The 24426-nt window shown below is 39.4% G+C and overlaps 1 protein-coding gene across 1 annotated transcript in view; it reads left to right on the forward strand.

Annotated features, from left to right (window-relative positions):
- Positions 1-24426, forward strand: part of SNRK (SNF related kinase) — a 54311-nt gene that overhangs the window by 25701 nt on the left and 4184 nt on the right. Inside the window, exons 4-6 of the mRNA XM_075921959.1 lie at positions 9763-9904; positions 12078-12290; positions 17171-17305. Coding sequence (XP_075778074.1) covers positions 9763-9904; positions 12078-12290; positions 17171-17305 — 490 coding nt within the window. The remainder of the gene's footprint in view (positions 1-9762; positions 9905-12077; positions 12291-17170; positions 17306-24426) is intronic.

Raw genomic sequence — 24426 nt, forward strand, 5'->3', positions numbered from 1 at the left:
TGTGTTTTGAACAACTTTGAGCATAGCATGATGCAAATGTGTTTTCATTTTACTGAAGAATAAATCTACTAAGACCATATATCAAACAGTATTTATATAATTCAGCTTTCAAAATCAATCAGCTTTTGCCCAAGTATTAGATTTTCTGTATTTTTAATAATCTGTTCCATTAGAAAGTTATCACTTTTGCTGAATGAGACGTTAGGATCTTATCCTGCCCCTTTAAAGAAAACAGCTCATGAAATTTTGGATGATCAGATAGCTTAAGGGCATTTGAATTTGCACCAAAATCTGTCACTTAACTTTTCATTCTCTTTTGTAACCCTTAGTGTGAAAATGATTTGCTTGTTTGCACTTCTTATAAATATGGTCAGCCATGTCCCCACATATTCTGACAAGTTTCAACAGCTCCAACCTCTTTGTCCAGTTTTGGCTGATCTTTCTAGCACTAACTTCTAGTTTTTATTGGCCAAGGCCTGGTATAGTAACTGATTTAGCTTTATATAAAGAATAAACAACTTTCAGCTGTAACTATACAAATAGCTTAGAACAGAATAGCTTAAGTTCCCTAACTTTAGTGGCTCATGTGCCTACTTAGCACCTTATTAAAAAATGGATGTTTGAAGTACCACATGCAAATTTCTTTGCACACATTTTATTTTATGCCTTAATATCTTTAAGCATTTGGAAAGTGTCCCACATCTCCTCATATCCTGGTCTCACAGCTCCTTCCTCTTAGTTAGGGGCCTCTTTACTGGAACCATACAGTCATTCAAGCCTTCCCTTGCTCATCAGTATCCAGATTCCAGCACTATTTCATGGAGCCTCTCTTGGTCTTTGGACACTCACATTTTGTCCTTTCAATTTCTGGGATTGGATTTTAATTCAGGCAGCTATTCCCAGATTTCCTTTCTGACTTCCATACCACAGTCCTCTTTCCTGTCTCTCTCTCCTGGCTTTAAACTTCCCTACAATTCTGCCCACCAGGCAGTCTGCCATCTCCCTTTTTAATCTTACCTGAAGTGCTGTAAGAGCTGGGTTTATCTTGAGGAACCTTGTGAACTAAGGGTCATATAATTTAACAGTCCCATTATCTGTTAAAGGGAACCGATCACCTGTTATAGCATACCACTTCCAATAATCTCACATACCACAAGTGGTACATGTACTGCAGTTTCAAATGACTAGAAAATGTGAATATATTTGCTTCAATTTTTTACGCTAAGTGCAATAGCAAAATATGCAAAGTAATTACATATATCTCACTTCCTTTCAAAATGTTAGGCTACTTTATTTCTATTGTTTGCCTTTCCCATTTTTCAGACAACATGCTCCTTCATGGTGTCAGGTATCAGAAGGGTAGCTGTGTTAGCCTGAATCTGCAAAATGATGAGGAGTCCTGTGGCACCTTATAGACTAACAGATTTATTGGAGCATGAGCTTTCGTGGGCAAAGACCCACTTCGTCAGATGCATGAAAGCTTATGCTCCAATAAATCTGTTAGTCTATAAGGTGCCACAGGACTCCTCGTCGCTTATGCTCCTTCAGTTAGCCAGAGATGCTTAGTGATTCGTGCCAAGTCATATCTTCTCTTCCACTAGCCCTTTCCCATCTTCCTTGAAGGTAAAAAATGCCTTCTGCACAATGTTTCTTGTCCCCCTCAACCTGGAATGAAGGGATTGTAGTTGGTTAACTTGAATCATCATTAAACTACCTTTAGAGTTCTACTACCTGTTGTCTCAGTAGCATGCATTCATGTAGTCAGCTTGTTCTTTCTCCACTACTGTCTCTCTTCTGTGTGTCTTGATTCCTCCTTGTTCTTCTTTGGGCCTCTTCTTTCTCAGTATTGCATCTATGGTAGTGCCATTACTGTCATAATAGTAGTGAAGGGATGCTGTCCTAGCCAGTTTTCTAGGAAAACACTACTCAGGAATAAAATCACAGAAGCATAGACCTGGATGGAACCTTGAGAGGTCATCAAGACCAGTCCCCTAAGTTGGTGGAGTGGGTTCTGGTGTGGCCTAGGGGATAGGGCATTCGCCTGGGGAGGGCAGACTGGTGGATTCAAATCCCACCAGTGGATGGGACCGGGCGGGACAGCCAACACCCAGACGCCCCGGTGGAAGGTGGGATAAGTGGGTTTTTTTAACCTGCTATTAAAAAAAATCTCCAAAATAGTAGTCACAGAGAACCTACTGCTGCAGACCCCATTGCTGCAGCCCTACTGCAAGATAAGGTGGTGGGGATTGAAGGGAAAAAAATAATTGTCCACTTTCCAAAGGTGCGTCTACACTGCAACACTATTTCTAAATAACTTAGTCCGCATCTACACAGTAGGCAGTTATTTCGAAATACTGTCAAGCTGGAGGACTTACTCCAACTTCTGCCACCCTCGTTGTACGAGGAATAAGGGACGTTAGAGGAAGAGTGCTCTGTTTCGAAATAAGTGCTTTGTAGATGCTCCCTATTTTGAAATAAGCTATTTCGAAATAAGATATGCAATTGACTTTGCTCAATTTGCGTACCTTATTTTGAGTTAAGCCCTACAGTGTAGATGCCCCCCCAAGAAAAGAACAGTGGGGAAAATAGTACTTGTGCTGCTGTTGCAGATTGATTGTGTACCTGTAGCAGTAGGTGAAACTGACTAATATTAGTTTCACTTTGTTGGTGCAGTACAGTTGCTGTATGAAGGAGCAGAAACAGCCATGATGCTTGTCTGTGGAAAGAGTTCTATAACATGGGATTTCTATGGTCTCCTTGCCAAATTAAACTCTTGGTGTTGTACATATATTGTGTAAACTCAAGTTTTCTCACATAATCTGAATAAAGTAAAAGGATATTTTTTGTTTTAATGAAGAATAACTATTAAAACTGGTATTAATTTGCTTATTTAAAAATTAAATTAAAGATTTACTGTAATAGATGAGAACTTTATTTAGACTCTGTTTTCAGTTACTCCACATTACTGAATGCTATACAAGGTGCTCTGTTTTACCCACCTGAAAGATTGTATCTATCGACTGTATATCTGTGATGTTGAAAAAGCATTGCTTGTTCCAACAAGAGTCAGGAATAAATTGCTTTAATAAACAGACTCCAGATTCAGTAATAGAATAATATGCCTGCTTTGGCTAACCTATGCCTATTTTGAGAGAGACCTGCAATCACAAATGTACCAATACAGGATGATGGTCTATAGCTTTTGAAATATGGCAGAAATTCTAGCAGATATTCACTTGATATAAAAGGTACAGACAGCCTTTGTAAAACACAAATTGAGAGCCACACTGATGAGCTCAGGACTACATCATGCCTTCAGAATGGAATAAATGTTTAACTTGGAGTTTGGTTCTTAAGCAATATGAAAATGGATATACTTCCTGTATTCCATGCACTTTAATATAAGAGATGTGCTCAGCTTCTCTCTGATGCTCACTTTATTTGAGACCGCAATGGCAGGAGCAGCCAGTGACATGGCTTTGTTTCCATGACAGTGACTTTGTGTTATGTAAGGAAGTTGAATGCACACTGTCCTGGTCGTTATGGTTCTGAGAATCTTTAATGGACATATCTTTCCTAATTGACCTTTTAAAAGAGTGTTAGAAGTATGTGAAGTGTTTCTGGTGCTGCTAGTTGATTTATAATTAAAAATCCTCACATCTATATTTATGCTAGTAATTACAGCAGTGAATAATTAGGTCAGTGGTCCTAAAGGTCAAATCCTACCCTGAAATCTGCACTGTGGTTTTTACCACAGGTTGGATCTCTCTGGTTTGGTACCTTCAGGACCTGACTGGTCCCAGATGAAAGATTTTGCTCAACCAGGGGAAGTCATTTCTGGCCCCCCTGTTATCAGTTACCCCCAACCCTGACCCAGCCTTCAGGCCATCTTCCCCCCTGCTGCTGGACCTGCCAGGCAGGCCCCTTGCCCGGGGTGTAACAACATGAGTAAAGCTTCTTTTTAAGGAATTTACTGGTCTATCTTGGTCTTTTCCTCAGTGCAGATGATGGAGCGCAACTCCATTTCTTCAGAGGCACCTGCTCTGGAATGTGAAGCACTCTTGGAACTGAAGGGTAACCTCTGACTTGATGAGGGCCTTGGTGTCAAATCAGACCAATGGCCTGTTTGAACATGTTCAGGTGAAGGTCCCAAGCCACTTGAGTCTGTCTTGAACAATCTGCAGATCAAACAGCTCTCTCTTTAATGTGGGCCTTGCCAAGACAGAGGAAGCATGCTCTCGCACATGAAAGACCATGTGTAAACCCCAATGAGGGCATCACCAAAGAGCTCTTAAATTAGTTGTGAGGTTAAGACCACACAATAACCAACTGTCACTCTTGAAGATAATAGAAACAAATATATAAGGAAATGACAAGATTATGTGGTAAATTAATATGCTATGAGGAATGGTAGGCATCTATAGGAAGAATCCAAAAAACGTCTAGCAGTGCATCTTGTCCATGGCACAGAAAAGATTGTTAATTTGAAGTTGCTGGCAAGCTGTGCTGTTAAATATTTTGAGTTGTGAATTCTAGTAAGAAAAAGTCTGTTTCAGCTCTTTTGGAGAAAGGTGTTAGTGGTGTGTCCTATATGAAGGTATGAATGGCTAAAAAACAAACAGGAAAGGAAAGAAAAAAGCCAAGTATACATAAAGGCTCTAAATGTTGAGACACCAGCCCTTAATTTTACAATGTTCAGGAATTTTAGCAGTAGAACAGATTTAAAAATTGTATTGACACTAATTTTTAAAAAAGTACACTTAGTCTTAGATGAGAATAGCTAAAAAGTACAAATTTGTCCATATTTCTTACAATATGGGGGAAAACTGTAGACATCCTTCTAGGCTGAGTGGGTTAAAACATAACACTTTAACCAAAAAATCTTGTTCGATGTTGGGTCATTCCTATTCATACAACATATCTTCTGCTATCTTAAAGTGTCTTTGACTATGAAATTACGCCGAAGAGATGTTAAACATTTCCTGTCTTTCTTCAGGTGTTTTTACCACTTCCTTTTGCACTCTGATAATCTTATTTTACATAGTGTTTGTGGTGAGCAGTAAATGTATTTGATCTAGTTAATTGTTTTCTGTGACACATTATTTTAGCCTGATTTGAGTGGAGTCTTCAACCATTATGGCATCATAATGCATAACTTTTATTTATACTCTGCTCGTATACCATTTCCCTTTGCCAAATAAACACTCCTAATGAAGCCTTATAGAATATATCAAAGGCAAACAGAGGAAGAAGTTCAGGGAGGTCTGTCACTGTTAAATATTGGTAATCTTAAAGGTAGTTAATTGCCTCTCATGACCATGGTATTTGAGTGCCTCATAGTTATTAATGGATTTAATCCTCACAGTGATCACTTTATAAATGGGGGAACAGAGGGACAGGGTAGATTGATTAACTTTTCCAAAGCTGCACAGAAAGTCAGTGGCTAAGCTGGGAATTGAACTTTGATTTCCGGAGTCCTAGTCCATGCTTTAACTAGTAGATTATCCTCTCATTTTTCTTGGTAGGCAAAACTTTTGACCTTAAAGTGTACTAATTGGTATCTTTTTCTTGGAAAGAATTCTATTCTCTAAGAAAAGAAAACAGATGGGGAACTGAAAAGGTCTTCTGGTTTACCGGTTGATGAGCTTGCTGCTTCTTTTCATTCTTTCTGTGGCATGGTCACTAGTTGAGTTCTTAGATGAGAGTTTAGCCACCTAAGGAGGAAAACATTGATGTCCAGATGTCCATACTTTTTGACATTTTTTGCTGCTGCTTTTCATGTAGCCCACAGTTCATTCAGTGACCCTAAGAAAAAAAGACCCTAATAAAATAGCTTCAGAGGGTAGCTCATGATACCATCTACATGTTTTATTAGTCTGTAATAGGAAAAACTTTTAAAAAACAACAAATAGTCTTTAAAGTGCTACTAGACTAACTCGGCTAGCCCTCTGAAGCTATTTTTTTATTTTTAAAGTGCTACTAGACTATTTGTTGTTTTTTAAGTTTTTTCCTAATAAAATAGTAATGTCCTTGCATGAGAGTGGAGCATTCAGACTCATGGCTTTTGGGAGGGGAACATTGCCCCAATTAGGGATTTTTTTTAATAACTCGTTTTTTCCAACTTCTCTTGTCCTTGCAGTTGGCCAATAAGAATTTTAGGCACACTTCTTTTTAAAGCCATAATCCTCCTAAAGGTCTGCTCCCTGAATAGATTACACCACTTTCTCTGCAAAAGGTTTTAGACAAAGCCCTTGCTTGTAGTACACTGAATTCAGACCTCAGTTCTTTATACCATTAAAGGAAGGGAGCGTGCCAAGTCTTCCATTGGTCTCATATGATCTCTAATAGTCTATTTCCTTTTAGAAATTAGGCTTAGATTTCCTTTCAGTTGTATTATTTCCACTTAGATACTGTTGCTAGTTCTCAGAAAACTCTTAAAGCGCTATTGAGGTAAGTATTTTGTGTCCTTGAGACTGCTGCCCAAGTCATTTTGCCAGTTGCTTGCTATAGCTTCTGATGTGACGAGCAGAGAGCTTAAAGTTCTGTCTCTTTAACCACAGTTTCTTTAGAGAAAGGGTGGGAATGGAAACTGCACCTTTGTTTCTACATGCATTGATTTCCTGGTTGCATTTGAACACAATGTGTTACAAAACTCAAGAGTAAAAAAGTACAGATTGTTATGAGGAAATAATACCATGTTTGCCTGGAATCCACAACACTGTTAATTAAGTTTGCAATAATAAATAGTTCTGAATTTCGCACAGAATTATTGAAGCTGTCATGTTCAAAGAAAGTATCTAGGCAATGCAGAAAGCCTTCAAGCACTGTTTTAGGGTCTTTGTTAAACCTGTTATTTGTTTTGTACATCTGTGAAAGTGATGACTTCCATAATAACATAAAAATATGGAAGGCTAAAAAAGTTACGCAGGCAGGTCAGTACTTACTGAAGTTTGAATATAATCAAGAGTTTGTCTTGGATTTTTTTCATGTGTTGGTATTAAAAACCAATATTTTCCAAATTAATTACTAGCAGCAAAATATGTGAAGTTCAAAATCCTGTTGATGATCATAAAAGGAAAAAAAGACTAAGTTCTTAGACATGGCTCTCCATCAGGTATTTAGTCTCCCAAAACTTATGAAATACTAGAGTGCTGTCTAATACAGTACATTGCTGTTAATGAAACAGTTACAGTAAACTTCCAATAATCTGGCACCTTTAGGACCCAGGGGGTGCCGGATTATCAGATATGCCGGACTATCAGAAGGGGGGGGCCTGGGTGGAGTACGGGGGATGCGACCCTCGGCTAGGGAGCACAGGAGTCAGAGGAATCTGGACCTATCACCACCTGGGGACATGCACTACTTTCCTGGCTTTGCTCACTGGAGCTGCAGTGGCCATGGAGAGGTGCTTCTCACCTAGCCCCAATTTGCTACAGTGAGAGAGGGCTGGGGTAGTTCTCTCTCCCCAGGGCAGCCTACATACTGAACCCCTAATCCTCAACCCCATCCCAGAGCAATGATTTAAATGAAGCATGTACATTTTTCATTTTTATTTTTCAAAAAACAAAAATTGAGGACTGAAGAAATGGTGGGTAAATCTTCTTGTCTAGTATTTATCGTAAGTTAGATTTCTAAAGAAAATGAGGCTGAATTACTCCTATTGTTTAGCTGAACTATATAAAGAATAAATAATGTATAATTAGCAAAATGAGTATTTATTTTAAAAATGAATAAATGTATATGGTTTACAAACCGCAAAGTGAAATGTAATAGTACCCTAACTTTGAGAATGTTAACTACTCTGACATCTATATTGCATCCTTCCCATGACACTCCAAGGCAGAGAGTTTCAGAGCCTGAATTAAATGATCTGATAGGGAGCTAGCTTCCTGCACCTCCCTCCCCCCTTCCATGCTGCTGCCCCTGATACAGTGGTAACTGCGTGGATGGGTGGGGAGTAAGGATGTTAAGTATCGACTAATTGACTGATCGAATTGTTGATGCATTTTGCATCAACAATTCGATTAGTCTATAGGGTGCCTCCGCCTTTCAAAGGTAAAAGCGCTTCATGGAGTCCAGGATCAGCTGGGGAGCCCAGGGTCTGGTCCCAGGCTTCAAGCAGTGCTGATGCTTTGAAGCACCCCCTTTGCTACCCCTCTATTTGATAGAGGCAGCAGGGGAGGAAGTGACTAGTCGACTATACAATAAGCGTTTGCTTATCTGATAGTTGACTAGTCCTTTACATCTCTAGTGGGGAGGCCTGCATGTAACGGGGAAGGAGGAGATGGGCAGGCTTTTGTATTGTCAGACACACAAAAATACTGCCAGTATAAAGTGTTAAAAACATTAACTGAAATTTAGCAAACTAATTTATCATGGGGCTGCCTTTATTGTCATTAACAATGGAATCCTGCAGGGCTGCCTGCTCCCCACATATGAACGTGTATCTGCTGAACTTTTCAGTGGTTACATGTTTACCTGAATGCAAGTATTTTAACATCCCTAATTTTTAGCCCCATAGTGCGAGCCAATAACAGTTGGTTTGGACTGAGATTCGCTGCTATGGTATGGGTGGGTTTATGTTTTTGTTTGTTTGCAATATAGTTGTGCTCTGAATAAGCCACAGAAAGTGGAAAATATTTTTGAGTCTTATTGCATTGCCTTCACTCCTAGGTATTATCTGTTAGTCAGTACTGTATGTTTCTCTACTATCTGTAACAGTTCAGATCTCTTTGCTGATTATCATTTGTCTCGTGAAGTTTCTTAGTAGTGGTTTCCTTCTGAGAGTTAACTTTTAAAAATTCAGTCAATAGATTCAGGCACTTGCATGTGTAGGAAAACGTGACATACTACTCAGATGTACTACTGTGATTACTTGTAATCTTTTTGGGAAAATGAATACTTTATTTTTCTACAAGCAGTAATGGGAAGGCATTTACTAGAAATCCATTTGTTTACTGCATTAAATGTTTGACTGTTTCAAAATAATTTAGAAAAATGTAACTGCTTAAAGGGGAAGATAATACCAGTTACAAGCAGTGAAGTTGATTAAATTATCTACAGTCATATGAAAGAAATATGGGATTTACCAGTAAAATAAAATATCTAATTCATCATTATCCCAAAAATCCTAAAAATGAAGGTTATTTCAGTGCCTCAGTAACATGAAAATACTGAGAATTGTGTATTCTAGTCTTCCAAAAGGGGAATATGCAGTTGCTACAAACTTGGCTTTCAGTAGTCTATGCCCAGTTATAAGGTAGTCCAAATATACTCTAGTCTTTGAGTGAGCAAAATATTCACTGACTGAATAAACATTTGCCACAAAACAGGATGGGTTTCTGTTAACAAATTCAGAAGTTTTTCTCACAATTAATTGTAACTGTAAATCTTTTACAATGTAAATAAATAAACTTTTATTGAAATTCAGTATTAAATTCTGCCAAAACTAGAGGTGTCATGAAATAGATATGTATTTAAGATTTTAATTTACTCCTGAATTTTTCTGCATGAATTGAAATCACTAATTTTGGACTTTCCATCCAAAATCATAGACCTGTCTAATAAAATATGGAGCCTGCTATATTTTGTACTTCATTGCAAAGGAATTATAAATTCTACTGTCGAAGCCACTAAAGATAGCCCAATGATAATACTTAAATTAGTTTGCTGAATTTCAGTTAAGGTTTCTAACAATTTACATTGGCAGTATTTTGGTGTCTTTTTGGCAACACATGTTAAAACATCTTTTATAATTTACAGATATATGGAGCCTGGGTGTTATCCTATTCATGCTGGTATGTGGACAACCACCATTCCAAGAAGCAAATGATAGCGAAACACTGACTATGATCATGGACTGCAAATACACAGTGCCATCACATGTGTCCAAAGAATGTAAAGAGTAAGTAAAATATTAAATAATTTGGTAGTGTTCATAGAAATGTTGTATGCTACCAGCAAATTATCTAGAATCTTGTTAGTTGGGTTCTGGGAACTTTTTATTGTTTTTCCAGAACTTCCAATGCTAAAATTCCCTGCTGTGTTACCAGTCATTTCCTTAACTTGTTAATTCTTCTGTCTGCATGGATTAGGTAGCTTCTTGCACACCGTTACTACAGAGTCTTCAGTCTCTGCCTCTCTCACCCTTTATCAAAGTTGATTGAATTTGTTCCTTGTAAATGTTTTCAGCCCAGGGGGCAAGGTGGGGCTGCAGTTCTGCATTCCTGGAAGGCGCAGGGCCGGTGGCAGCAAACCCTCAGACTCATCGGGAGCATGCCATGCCTCCTCCCCCCTTCTTCTACCACTGTGGTAGCAGCAGAGGCTGCCAGGAGCTCTGGGTCCTTTTGAATATCTGGTCCCTGGGACAATTGCCCCTTTTGGTCTCCTGACCCGTTTTCAACCTTTGTCTGAACAGTTGTTCAAGGATATTGTGTCTGGTTCTTATGCTCAAGAACACTGCATCAGGCTTTTGCTTGTCTCCCACTAAAATTATAACCCCCAAATAAATTTACTGGGAATTGAGGGAAAATATCTTTGCAAACAGCACATGCCACTTAAGAATCATGACTCATTTTGAAATATTTACGGCAACTCTGACAGTTTTGAATAGTTCACTATTCCCCATTTGTTGAAGCCAGTTTGCTTGCTTGGAGACTTCAACCCTTAAATGTAGATTCCTTTAACGTGAGAGTCCCTCTTTCTGAGTTAGAATCATTTTGCAAGCATAGCTAGTCCTCCATAAATGATAGAATATTTCACCACTCCAAATGTCTTAAATCTCCTGGTGTAGTGGTGTCCAAAGTTTTGCTCTTTTGTCTCCCCTTACCAGCAACGCAATGTGTCCATGGCCCTTCAGGCCAGGAGCAGAATTGTGACTAGTCCAAGAGTAGGGGACAGAGGCTTGGGAGGCAGGACTGGTGCAGAATGGGGCAGGGTGTGGCTACCTCCCCATTCTCCTGTGAGGGCTGGCTGGAGCTTGCTGCATCCTCCACAGTTTGGGGACCACTGTTCTAGTGTCTGTATAGGATTTGAGGAGGTTTCCTCCTATGACACACTGGAATTCAAGCAAAGCCTGATATTTTGCATGGACCAGGTGAAGTCTTCAAACTTCTGGTACTTACTGTAATAGCCATATCTGTGTTCATATGCGAACAGTGTAGTCTAGTGATTTTTTTCTAGTGCTGCACCCCATTACCTGTGGGTGAATACTTTCCTTCACTAAGTGATCACTCGTATTTGACTTCTCAGTCCTTGTCTTCAGAGGCAGTCTTCAAAGGCAATTTGTTTGACGCTTTCAGAAGACAAGCTTGGAAACTTAAATTCATAACTCTGCTAGACTCCACAAATCATGAACTCGATGAAAACACTAGATTGCTGACTCATTGTAACAATCTCTAACCACTAGTCCTCCTTTGTCCTATGATTATAGAGATATTAATTGCCCAATTCACCTTGAATGGTCTCTTGCAACATGTTCACTCCTTACCTTGTCCGCGCTTGTAATTTATTTAGTTGCTGTTCTGAGTACATTTCCCAGATCTGAAGAAGACATCTGTGTAATCTCAAAAGCTTGTATCTTTCACCCAAAGAAGTTGGCCCAATAAAAGTGTTACCTTTCCCACCCTCTTGTCTGTTTTACATTTGTTGTAATCCCTTATTCTTGATAACAATACAAAAATATATTAATATTAAACAATATTTATGTTGGAGTAGCAGCTAGATGCCATCTTGTTCGGGGCATGACTGTGAAAAATGCTGTCCCAAAATAGAAAATGAAAGCTAGAAAAGTGTAGATATGAAGAGCCCAAGTAATCAAATGAAAATGATGGAGTTTGCTGTGCTTGAAGTTTTCATAAATCAGTTGTTTTGTTCGTTTCAGTTTTGCATTGTCATTTAGAATATTTTTGCAGATTCAGTTTCCAGTCACACTATACTTGTGTTATTTTTACTGAAAGTTCTTCAAGGGGCTAATATGAGCTGATAGTAACAAAAGAAAAACAGACCTCTGTCTTGCTGTGGTGTTGGTTACTTTCTGAACATACCAGTACATTGTATTTATAGATTTTTTTCCCTAGTCTAATTACACGGATGCTTCAGAGAGACCCAAAGCGAAGAGCATCTTTGGAAGAAATTGAAAATCATCCATGGCTCCAAGGAGTTGACCCGTCGCCTGCAACAAAATACAATATCCCTCTAGTTTCATACAAAAATCTTTCTGAGGAAGAACACAACAGTATAATACAACGCATGGTTCTTGGTGATATAGCAGATCGAGATACAATAGTGGAGTAAGTACAAATTTTCTGCAAGCAATCTGACACATTTAACATTCTGTTTAACTTGAGAATTACTACAAAATTGAATGCAATCACAAAAAAAAAGTCTTTGCTTCTTTCTAAATGCTGAGCCAAAACCTCACAGGAGACATTGAGTTTTGAATTTACCATGAATGCCAGTTAAATTTGGGTTCTTCCTCTCTCACTCGTTGCCAGTAAAATATTCCGTAGGCCAAAAGAAGTCCTCTTATATTTGAGACCCCACTGAAGACTGGCACTGCGCAAGGTGGATTGATTTAACTCAAGGTGATTTAAATCACACAAAAAATCATTGATTTAAATCAAGTTAGCAAAAAAGCTAAAACTGACTGTGCTTAGAGTGCACTTAATTTTTGAGATAGCCCTGGCACTTCTGGGTGGGTGTGGGTGGGTGTGGGTGGGTGGGTGGGTGGGTGTTTGAGAAAACAAGTATGGGGGGGTTCCCTTAGAAAAGATGAGTTATGCTGAGGTAAAATGGGTCATAGATTTATGGCATCACCATTATTGTTTGGGACCATGATGTTCTAAACAATATTTTGTATTGTGTAATATATAATAAGAATGACACTCAGTGGCAACTGGCAACTCTAGATTTCTCTTACTGCAACTTTCTGTCTTGTATACTTTAATGATAGATTCTAAACTTAGTGAACTGATTAAATAAGCCATTAGGGATTAGCTAAGCTAAACATTTTTTTTTGTAGCAACGTTTAACACAGCAAACAGCTTGGGAATTTACTTGTCCAATCACATTTTTACTAAAAGGCATAGAGAGTCTTGAAGAAATTGCGAAGTGAATTCTTTTAAGTTCCTAACCAGTTGTTTCACTCAGCCACACCTACATCTTCATCATTTTCTCCCAATGAGCAGTTTTCCGTATAATGTTTCATTCTTGCAGCGAGGCCCTACATCATCTTCTTGCACTGCTTACACTTGGCATGTTGTTCTTTTTTTATCCAAGGAACACATTTCTCAAAATATTCCTAGATAGGGTCTCTCTTATGCCCAGAAACCATGACAGTTTTTTCTGTGGCAGAAGTGTGAGGGAATATAGGAAGCTGTGTGTGTGCTGAATAATTTCTTTGCTTTCTGTTTCCAGTCCACTCCACTGTTTCTTTTATGCTACCTCTGTCTTTTCCTATATATTGTCTTTTTGTTTTTAAGGCTTTGTTTTTAAGGCAATGTTTTAACTAACTCCTCTGTCATGCTTGGCCACGGTCCACCACCATATAAGCACAGAACACAACTAGTCCTATCCTGCCTCTGTCTTTCTGTGCACATGTTACTTTATAGTCTGCTAAGAAACAGAAACTGGAGGCCCAGAACTTTCAAGAAGCAAGAGTTAGTTGTTAGGCTGGACAGACTAGAGCCATTAGTTCATTTTTATGACCCTGTGAGTGTAGGTGTAGCATGTTTGTGATGAGATTTAATTGTAACTATTGTATTTAAATGAAAAACTTATTTATTCAAAAAATTAAAAATCAGATTTATATAAACTATTTAAATAAAAAATTCAATTTATAATTTTTTCAATCTCTTTTTATCCACCATGACTAAAGGCCTCATTTAAAGCGTGATCCAATGCCCACTGAAATCAATGGAAAAGACTGAATCCAAGTTAATCAAAAGACAAGGCTCCTGTTAAATTCACTGAGACCTTTGAAGATTATAGGGATTGCACAAAGGTTAGATGAAGAGAAAACTTGGCCAACAAAATGTTTTAAAGGTGATGATGGTAATGTGTGAGAGGAAGAACACAACTTAATTGCCAAAGCACACTGTATATTTGCACGGCTGGCAGAAAAATACAAATGTTAAAATTGCTTGCCTTCTGAGGGTGCGTCTACACTGCACTGCTATTTTGAGATAACTAGCATTATTTCAAAATAAATGTGAGCGTCTACACAGCCATTCCGTTATTTCGAAGTAACGGACATCTTATTCTGAAATCTGTAAACTTCTTTCCACAAGGAATAACGCCTATTCTGAAATAGCTATTTCAAAATAAGGTGTGTGTAGATGCTCCACTGCTGCTATTTTGAAATAGAATGGCCCTGGTGAGGGGCTAAGTTATTTCTCCCCAGTGCTTCCTGGGGCTCTAAATCGAGATAGCATGTATGCACTAGGGAAGCCTGACTCAGATTAATTTTGAGGCTTCCCTGCAGTGTAGATGTGCTATTTTGAAATAAGTTATTTTGGAATAACTATTCTGGAGTAGTTTATTTTGAAATAGCCTTGCAGTATAGATGTACCCTGAGAGGATTTGATAGCAGGGCTCGACAAATTATACAATCTACTCACCCATGGCGAGTAGATTGTAACCCGGAAGAGCTGGGTTCTGGCGATCTGTGCATGCGCAGATCGCCGGACAGCGCGGCTGGCGAGTGGGGCTCACCGCGGTTTGGCGAGCTCTGTTGATAAGCATTGGTGAACCTACTGGGTCACTTTTCAGAGTAGAAGCACAGCTTATCTGATGGAGTCTGGTGCATTTCCTCAGTCTAGCACTGACCATCTGTTCTACTTCCATTTTTCAGCCAAGCAAAGACAAGTTTTAAAATTATGCTGTGTTTTGAACCAGTTTCTGACAAGTGAAAATTATGCATGCAACCGATCAAAAGATTAAGGATGATTGACGTGTTTTATTAGTCTCAGATGGGTCGCTGTGTTAATCTGTATCTTTAAAAACTAGTAGTCCTTCACTCATCTGAGGAAGTGGGTTTTGCATATGAAAGCTTATGATACTATATTTTATTAGTTATTCCTACTATAGGTTGGATGTCTCTAGTCTGGCACCATCAGGACCTGAGCCGTCTTGAACAAGGGAGATTGCTGGACCAGGTGAAGTCAGGCTTCTGAGCTCTGCCAGGGCTACTCATCTGCCCTGACCAGAATGCTGGCCCCAGCCTGCCTGCTTGCTGGGGCTCCACTACCCTTAAGCCACTGGCCCATCAGACTGGCTTTGCTTCCAGCCACTGGCAACCTCTGTGGCTTTCTGGTCCAGCAACATCGATGGTCTTTTGGGACCAAGAATGTTGCCAGCTCAGGTCCTGCGGGTGCCAGACTAAGGACGTCCAACCTGTAGTAGGAATAAAATTTAGGAATTGTGCTTTAAAATGGAAAGGTACCTTAAAATTAAAATATAGTAAAGGTTGAAACTCTCTGGTCCATGATCAAATTTTAAATTGGAGTTTTTAAGATGTAAAATGGTCTATAAAAGTTATATAGCAGCATCTGTCACACAGCCTAGGGGTACCAGAGACCTGGCAGGCAGACAGGCTAGGGGGAGCATGCTGGCCAGAGCTGGAGTGGAGACTGGGCAGAGCTTGGAGGCCTGACCTCACCTGGTCCAGCAATCTCCCTTGTTCAGGACCCTTAAAAATGTAAAATGCTTATTCTAATCTGTGCTACATCTGTTACCTTTGAAAGCGAGGCTGTTTTAATGCAAATAGTTTATTTTGAGATGGAAGGAAAGCTACATTTTTTTCCTAAGTAATTTTTGCAAACATTGCTTTGTTATACAATATTACTAACATGATTAATCATCTAATGATTTGAATTTTTTAAATTGTCTATTTCTAGTTATTAATATAATGTAACAAATAACATATCATCCAGTGAAATTGCTGGAGGGCTGCCTAGTTTGCACCAGTAAAGCTTTTTTTAAAATAATGAATGTTTAACAGCCTTCCAAGGGGAGCATTGGGGAGCAGAAAAGCTTAAATGGCTGCATGAATGAGCTTGTTAAGTTGATGGAGGGGATGGTATGGTGAGACTGCCTATAATAGTATGTTACTTGTTGGCAATTGCCAGTAGCAAAAATCCCCAGTGGCCTAGAGATAGGGCACTAGATGGGGAGGGCTTTGAGTTACTACAGAGCATTTTTTCCAAGATGTCTGGCTGGTGGGTCTTACTCACATGCTCAGTGTTTAACTGATCGCTGCATTGAGGTCTGGAAGGAATTTTACCTTAGGTCAGATTGGCAGAAACCTAGGGGGACTGGAGCTGTCTGCATCTGCAGCGTGGGGCATAGGCCAGTTGCAGGTAAAACTGGTGTAAATGGTGAATTTTTTGTAACTTGAAGTCTTTAAACAGTGATTTGAGGATTTCAGTAACTGGGCGAAAGGATAGGGGTTTATTATTGGAGGAGTGAATGGGTGAGGTTCTGTGGCCCGCAGCATGCAGGAGATCAAAATAGAAGATCATGATGGTCTCTTCTAGTCTATTAGTGTGAGTTATAAAAACAAAATGTCTTAACTTTCTGGGTATTAAAAAACAAATTCAGGATCTAGAAGTTTTAAATGTTTGGTTTCTAAAAATATTTTAAATGTATGTAGTAGCTCTGGAAAAATGTCTTAAAGGCCATGTCAGACCCTATTTTATCCATTATGTTAGATCTTCTGGTAGACTGTAGCATCTAGGCAACTGCTTTAATAACCTTAAAAGGTCAGTTTTGTTGTAAGTTTGCTATGACACCAATACCGAGGGAATGTAAGATTTTGCTCCAGCTTCTTCAAAACTAAACGTTTCCACTTCACCTCAGCATATTTGTCCGTGAGAAATGCCATTATTGGAGCACAGTCTCATTTTCTATCGATGTTATTGCTTAAATATATGTAATAAAGGAAAAATTATTAAGCCTCTGGATGCTTTCCTAAATATATCATTATATAATTATTGAACTTGCCATATTTGGTTGCCCAGTTTCTTAATAACTCAAAAGCCCTGTTTCAGGATGTTAAAAATACTAAATTCTGTTTTCAGGAACTTTCTGTGTAAAGCATTCTACATTGTCAGCTATGTGTCCAGTTTTAGAACATCATTGGTATGTGATGTTCCATTTTTGTTTTCCTTAGGGCCCTGGAAACTAACAAGTACAATCACATCACTGCTACTTACTTCTTACTAGCTGAGAGAATTTTGAGAGAGAAACAGGAAAAAGAAATTCAGACCAGATCTGCAAGCCCCAGCAACATCAAAGCTCAGTTCAGGTGAGAATCTAGACACTTCAGTGATTTAGTCAACTTAATCAGAATGTTTTAAAATTCCAAGATACTGTGTTTTAAAACAGAAAAATAGTCTTTCGCTGCTTCTTTCAAATGTCTTGGGGGAAATGCAGCTGAAATATGAAAATCTATACTGAAGCTTATTTATATCTGCCATGGGAAGGTGATAACTACATCATATGTATGTCTGATAAAGAAATGATTTTGTATTATTTTCTTCTATTGATGGTAGTTACATTTCATTAAACTCCACTTTGTAAAAACTTTCCTAATGGTGTAATTCCCTAAATCAGAGGTGGGGAACTTGGGTCGGGGCTGTTGACTCTCAGAACTGGACATGGCCCCTGAGAAGGAGAAAGATACTCCCCATGTTCCCCTTACACACCAGAGCCTAGGGGACCCAGGCTAGTAGATTTTGTGCTCCAGCTCTGTGGTCGGGGGCGTGAGAGGACTAGAGTGCCAGCATGGATTTCCCAATGCTGGGGGGAGCTCTGAGCCTTGGGGATTGGATCCAGGAAAGCTGGGGGGGGGGCTACATTCGGCCCTCAGGACTTAGGTTCCCCATCCCTGCCCTAAATGCACTCCAGTACTGAGGGGGATAGGTCATAAAGGAAACGTTGAATTGAAGTTTACATACAGATTTAGTTAAGTCATGTTCTGGGCTTCTGTAAATCTAGGTTAATTTAAGTATTTCTTAAAATGAGGCCTTTAAAAAGGACAAGTTTTTTGAATGTTATACGTACTTGTTGATTAAGGACACCTGAAATAGCTGTCTTCATCTACTTGACTTCTGTCTTGCTAAACTGATTTTGAGTAATAAATATGTTTTCAACATAGATCAGTAAGTTTTGTTTATCATTTTTCAACAACTCTTCCGTGGACTGGAGCTGGTCTCCGAGATCTCCCTAACATAATTTAGGAAGGCAGCAAGTAGGGATGTGACTGGTTAACCACTAAGCATCACCTTTACCAGGAGATGCTCACCAGTTAACTGGCAAGGGTTGGAGTTGCCTCACCTTCTCCCTCCTCTCCCCTCACATCATAATGCAAGCAGTTGGCTGCTTCAGCCCAGAGGGGCCTGCTGGGGTGGCAGGGCGCTCCGCCCTGGCTGGAGCAGTCCCCGTCTGCAGCAGTCCTGGCCTGGCTGGAGCAGCACTGCCCCCTTTACCCACTCCCATTTAAGTTAGCTGGTTACACACCACACTTAACTGGTTAATTGATTAAAATGGGATTTTACATCCCTAGCAGCAAAGCCCAGTTCCTGGTATCAAAAAGATTGAGAAACACTGACCTATATTATCATATTAAAAATTTAGTAACCTTCAGCAAGGCCCCTGAAATCCATGATGGCTGAATCTCATGTGGCTAAGATAGGAGAAATCTGCTTCTGTTTTTGTGTTATGTAGCTAGTGTTGGTATGTTCAACCAGCCTGCCATTTGCTGCAGACTTTCAAGTAATCTGAAAGCTTTTAATTCTTTTGCATTTTCAGGTTTAGGTTCAAATTCCTGCTGAAGAAACAGGGAGGATTTTAGCAAAAACATGGTGAATTGAAAAATACTGCTATATTTAAAATGTTCAGAGGAGGAAGAGTTTCCCTCCCATTTCCCAGCCTTGTAGTTTTCTTTGATGGCATCAATGTGGTGAGGGAAATTTGGGCAGCAATCCTGCCATTGTCCCAGGTGAAGAAGCTCCTGTTCCTGGGTCTGGTGGTGTTTGGTTTCCAGCTCCGGGCATGGCAACCTGGCCTAGGCACATGGGGTTGCAGTGCCTCACTCAGATTTGCCCTGGCAGTCTCCTCCTCCCCTATCAGTGAAATCTGGCTATCTGCTGGAGAGGAGAATTGAGCCTAGTCAGCCCCATGGGACAGGGTTGCTGCATGGTGAATGCAGAATGGGCTTGCAGTGCAATCTCTCCTCTCCCATCTGTGGCACCACTCAATTTTCTACTCATTGGGGTAGGAAACTTCCCGTTTTTACCAACCTGAAATGTGGTGAGGTATGCAGCTCTGGAATTCTGGACTTTTTTTGGTTTACATTAATATTTCATCATACTGGGTAGTGTCTGCTTAGGAGATGTCAAGAACTGAAGTAAGGTTATTTTATATCAAAACTGAGGTGAGTTGAGAGCAATGCATGGAGTAGTTTACTTAATGTCCACCCTTCAGGTATTGCTTTGCTCCATATGACAAGCAGAGCTACATACTTTTCTTGATACTTGGCTCTTGCAGTTACGAGTAGTTTTGAGAGCATTACTTGTTGTGTAGATATTGTCCTGGATCCAAAGGATTTACCAAACTAAAGGCTTTATAGGTAATAAGACAGACTGATGTGTAACTTCGATTTTTGCATTTAAAAATGTTTCTAAACAAGTCTTATCTGACTCACAAGTTAGTCTTTCTGTCATCTCACATCTATTGGAAATCACAGAAAATAAATAAGAAAATTATTGTAGAAATTATACAATAGCTATTTTCTTGCTGTAATTCATTAAATTAAAATATTGCCAAGTTATAATGATGATACTGTCAGGATTGCATTGTTCTTCTTTTTAGCTTTATCGCTGACAAAACACAATGTCTCAAACTCCTGTATCATTGATACCACAGTCCATTCTAAAATCACTGTGTTGCATATTTTTTTAGATATTAATTTTCTCAGCTAGGTATTGTGTTTCTAGTTTATTTCTCAAGTACTGTTTTGTGAACTAGTTCAGTTTATAGTCTAGCATCTTTAAATACTTGGCATGCAAAATATGAGAACTCTAGCTTGTTCTTATTTTAATTAAAAGTTGCTAAAAGAATGATAACTAGGGCCCTATCAAATTCACAGCCAGGAAAAACACATCAGACTGTGAAATCTGGTCTTTTGAGTGCTTTTCCCTATACTATACTATAAAGATTTCATGGGGGAGGTCCTGTCCCAAAAGGGAGTTGAAGGAGCAGGGTAACAAAATTATTTTAGGGAGGATTGAGATATTGCCATCCTTACTTTCTGCACTGCTTTCAGAGCTGGGTGGCTGGAGAGCAGTGGCTGTTGGCTAGGTGCCCAGCTCTGAAGGTGCTCCCCAGCCACCAGCAGCACAGAAGGATGGTGTTATCATACCATGGCATCCTTACTTCTGTGCTGCTGCTAGTGCAAGCTCTGCCTTCAGAGCTGGGCTCCTGTCCTGCAGCCGCTGTTCTCCAACTGCCCAGCTCTGATGGCAGAGCTGCCTTCAGCAGGAGAGCAGAAGTAAGAGGAGCGCTACTGCAGCCCCATCTACAATAACCTTGCAACCTTCCCCACAACTTCTTTTTTGGTCAAGGCCCCAACAGTTACAACATCATGAAATTTCAGATATAAATAGCTGAAATAATGAAATTTACTATTAAAAAAAAAACAAACCTGTGCTCATGAAATTGACCAAAATAGACCATGAGTTTGATAGTGGGGCTATTGATAACACATGCAGATTATATTGAGGACCAGATCCTTAGCCGGATCCAATCGTGCTCTGTTGAGGTAAACTTTCCAAATAGCATGAAGCCAAGATGGGGGTTGGGAGTATGTAAGGCTTCAGCATGCTCCCCAGTTGGTTTTACAACTTGATACAACATACATAGGCTTTATGACTGCTCTACTCAGGGCTCAGATTCAACTATTACATTGTAATGGCCCTTTCATACTTCCAGCTTGTTCTTGAAAACACAATTAATGTGGGTGGCATTTTCTTAAGTTTGCAGAGCCTGCAACAACATCTCTGAGGTCTGAACTGTCCTGTTCATCTCACTGGGTGCTAACTCGCCAATCATTCTTTAAATACCAGAGTCATCAAAGTACATCAGGAAAGAGAGGATTCTGTTGTGAACATTGCTATAGTGGCTCTTCTCAGTGAGGGTATGTCTACACTACCCCGCTAGTTCGAACTAGCGGGGTAATGTAGGCATACCGCACTTGCAAATGAAGCCCGGGATTTGAATTTCCCGGACTTCATTTGCATAAGCGGGGAGCCGCCATTTTTAAAACCCCGCTGGTTCGAACCCCGTGCAGCGTGGAACGAGGTGTACCGGTAGTTCGGAATAGGAATCCTAGTCCGAACCACCTTGTTCGAGCCCCGTGTAGCCGCGCTGCACGGGGTTCGAACCAGGTGGGTTTTAAAGATGGCGGCTCCCCGCTTATGCAAATGAAGCCCGGGAAATTCAAATCCCGGGCTTCATTTGCAAGTGCGGTATGCCTACATTACCCTCCTAGTTCAAACTAGGAGGGTAGTGTAGACATACCCTGAGTGGCTTTTGAAGATATCACCAGTTTTTCTGCCCAAATCAAGGAGGAGCCTAGTAGAGCATCTGAGCCTTTCTTAAGGAGAAGCTAAGCACAAAAAAGCACAGTGAGACACTTGAGCTTTCCATAGGAGAGCCCAGCATAGCCTTTGGATGTATCTGTACCCCACTAAGGAGGGCTGAGCCCAGAGAGCATGCATATATGATCATAGTTTGAACAACTGCATAATCAGCTGTGAACAGTGTCCGATGTAGGTAGAGCACCTCTACTTTCCCAGCTCCTGGGCTCCAGTTTGTGTCAGAAAGCTATGTATGTAACCCATCTTCAGATGAACCAAGCACTGTGCTGATACTGAGAATCTCCTTGGGAGTCCCATTATGTGTGATCAGTGTGTGAATGGAGAGTTTCTGCACTTAAGATCATAGTGACTCTGCCATGACAATAACTTTTTCATAGAATGTAGAATGGTGTCATCATGTAAAATATCCCGGGGTTGATGAATCCAGTAAGGTTTTATCTGTGAAAGCAATTTTTTAATTTGGTGAGCTAGTAGAATTTTCTTGCTCAGTAGGATAAATCGGGTAGTGGCTCCAGAGAGTGAAGCAGTCTAGACTTCACTTTTAGGTTTGTTAAAAATTAAGTTTTCCTAGCTATATCTTTAAAAATACAAATACAGAATTACAATATAGTGAAGATAAAAGAGCAGTAGCTAATTATAAACTGACTTCATCTTAAGAACATAGGATTAGCCACACTGTGTCAGATCAATGGACAGTCTGGTCCACTAGCCTGTTTTTCACAAGTGGCTGAATAGAACTGCACTTTACTGAGTGATGCATCCATGGTTATGCAATCAGAGTTTAGGGACCTCCAGCGAATGAGATTCCATCCCTTGACCATCTTGTCTAATAGCTATTGATGGACTTTTCCTCCATGAGCTTATCTAATTCTCTGTTGAACCCAGTTATACTTTTGGCCTTCACAGCATCCCCTGGTAATGAGTCCCACAGGTTGACTGTGTGTTGTGTGAAGTACTTCCTTATATTCATAAGCAGAAGGTTTAACATACACATCTTTGGGTAACTCCTGGTTCTTGTGTTGTGTGAAGGGGTAAATAACATTTCCTTATTCATTTGCTCCACACTATGCATGATTTTGTACATCACCCCTCAGTTTTCTCTCTTTTTCCAAGCTGAAAAGTCCCAGTCTTTTTAATCTTTCCTCACATGGAAACTGTTTTATTATCCTGATCACTTCTGTTGCCGTTCTCTATACTTTTTCCAATTCTGATTTATCTTTTTTGGGATGGAATGACCAGAACTGCATGCCGTATTCAAGAAGAGGGCATACAATGGATTTATAGAATGGCATTATGATATTTCTATCGTCTTATCTTTCCCTTTCTTATTGGTTCCTAATATTCTGTTCGGTTTTTGGATTGCCAGTGTACACTGATATGTTTTCAGAGAACTGTGTATGATGACTCCCAAGACCTTTGTTGAGTGGTAACAACTAAGTTAGATCCCACCATTTTGTATGAATAATTGGGATTGTGTTTTCCAGCGTGCATTACTTCTCTGCAATGACCTGGTCATCCTTGAGTGCTCATTAAGTACTTTGGTTGTTCTGTGGCCCCCCTGATTTTGAGAAGCTTCCTACTTCTGATGTACTTAACAAAATGCTGTTAGTTTTTGTGTCTTACAGTTGTGCTTCAAATTTCTTTTTGACCAACTTAACAATACTTTTACACTTGGCTTTCCAGAATTTATGCTCCTTTGTATTTTCCTAAGTAGGATTTGACTTCCAATTTTTACAAGATGTCTTTTTGTCTCTAACCATCTCTTTTATTCTTTAGTCATCATAGCATTATTGATAGCCTTAGTGTTTTTTTTTATTTTTAATTTGGAATATACATTTAGTTTGAGCCTCTTTTTAAAGTTTCTGTGCAGTTTGCAGGCATTTAATTCTTGCAACTGTTCTCTGGTACCACTTGTTTAAATTAAGATTTTTACCATATTTGATTATTTGCTTTGTTTTAGATGTAGTATATACCACGGTGTCTCATTGATTATCTTTGTTCCACAAAGTTTCTGTGATGCCTCTTGTATCAATAACCTTATTTAATACCATGCACTCAAGTTCACTCAGCTTGTATTTTTCTGCCTTCATGGCAGAAAAATGGGATTTTTGGAATGGGATTTTTTTTGCTAGACTGTTTCTGTTCAGTTCTACCTTTATCAACTTCTATCCTCTGTTCTTTATTGTGATTTGGAGTAACCCCTTTTAATGAATACTTCTCTAAAGGGTGTGTCTGTCCTGACCATGAGCTCCTCTGCACCTGTTGGCTTCTCCCAACTGTTAGTTGAAAAACTCTTCTACAACTTTTTAAAATGTCACTTCTTTCATTACTGCTTTGTTTTGAGGTTCATGCTTAATAAACAATCTGACATTTAAAGTTCTATTCATTTACAGATAAAAAGTCTTGGAAAGTATAATGTTTTATTTGATGCCTGGACTCACATGACTTATCAGTTGACTATTGAAGTGACTAACAGAAATTGATTTAGTTAGTGGCAGTACATGAACTGTATTACAGTTTCAATTTTAAGGTTAAAAAAATTCTATGATCTGTATTCAAAATTCCCTTCACTTAAAGTATATGTAAAAGCAAAAGACTCTTTGACATTTGAAAAGTTTATTTTTTATCAGAAATAATTGTTTAAAATGTGTGAATGAGAAGACTAAAACTGGGAAGAATAGATACTCCAGACTAACCTTGTCTGCAGTACCTTCATCCTTAGATTGTGCTTTAAAAGCCCCTGGAAAGGACCTTCCCTGCCTAATTG

This window comes from Pelodiscus sinensis, chromosome 2 (genome assembly GCF_049634645.1).
Source record: "Pelodiscus sinensis isolate JC-2024 chromosome 2, ASM4963464v1, whole genome shotgun sequence".
Classification (NCBI taxonomy): Eukaryota; Metazoa; Chordata; order Testudines; family Trionychidae; genus Pelodiscus; species Pelodiscus sinensis.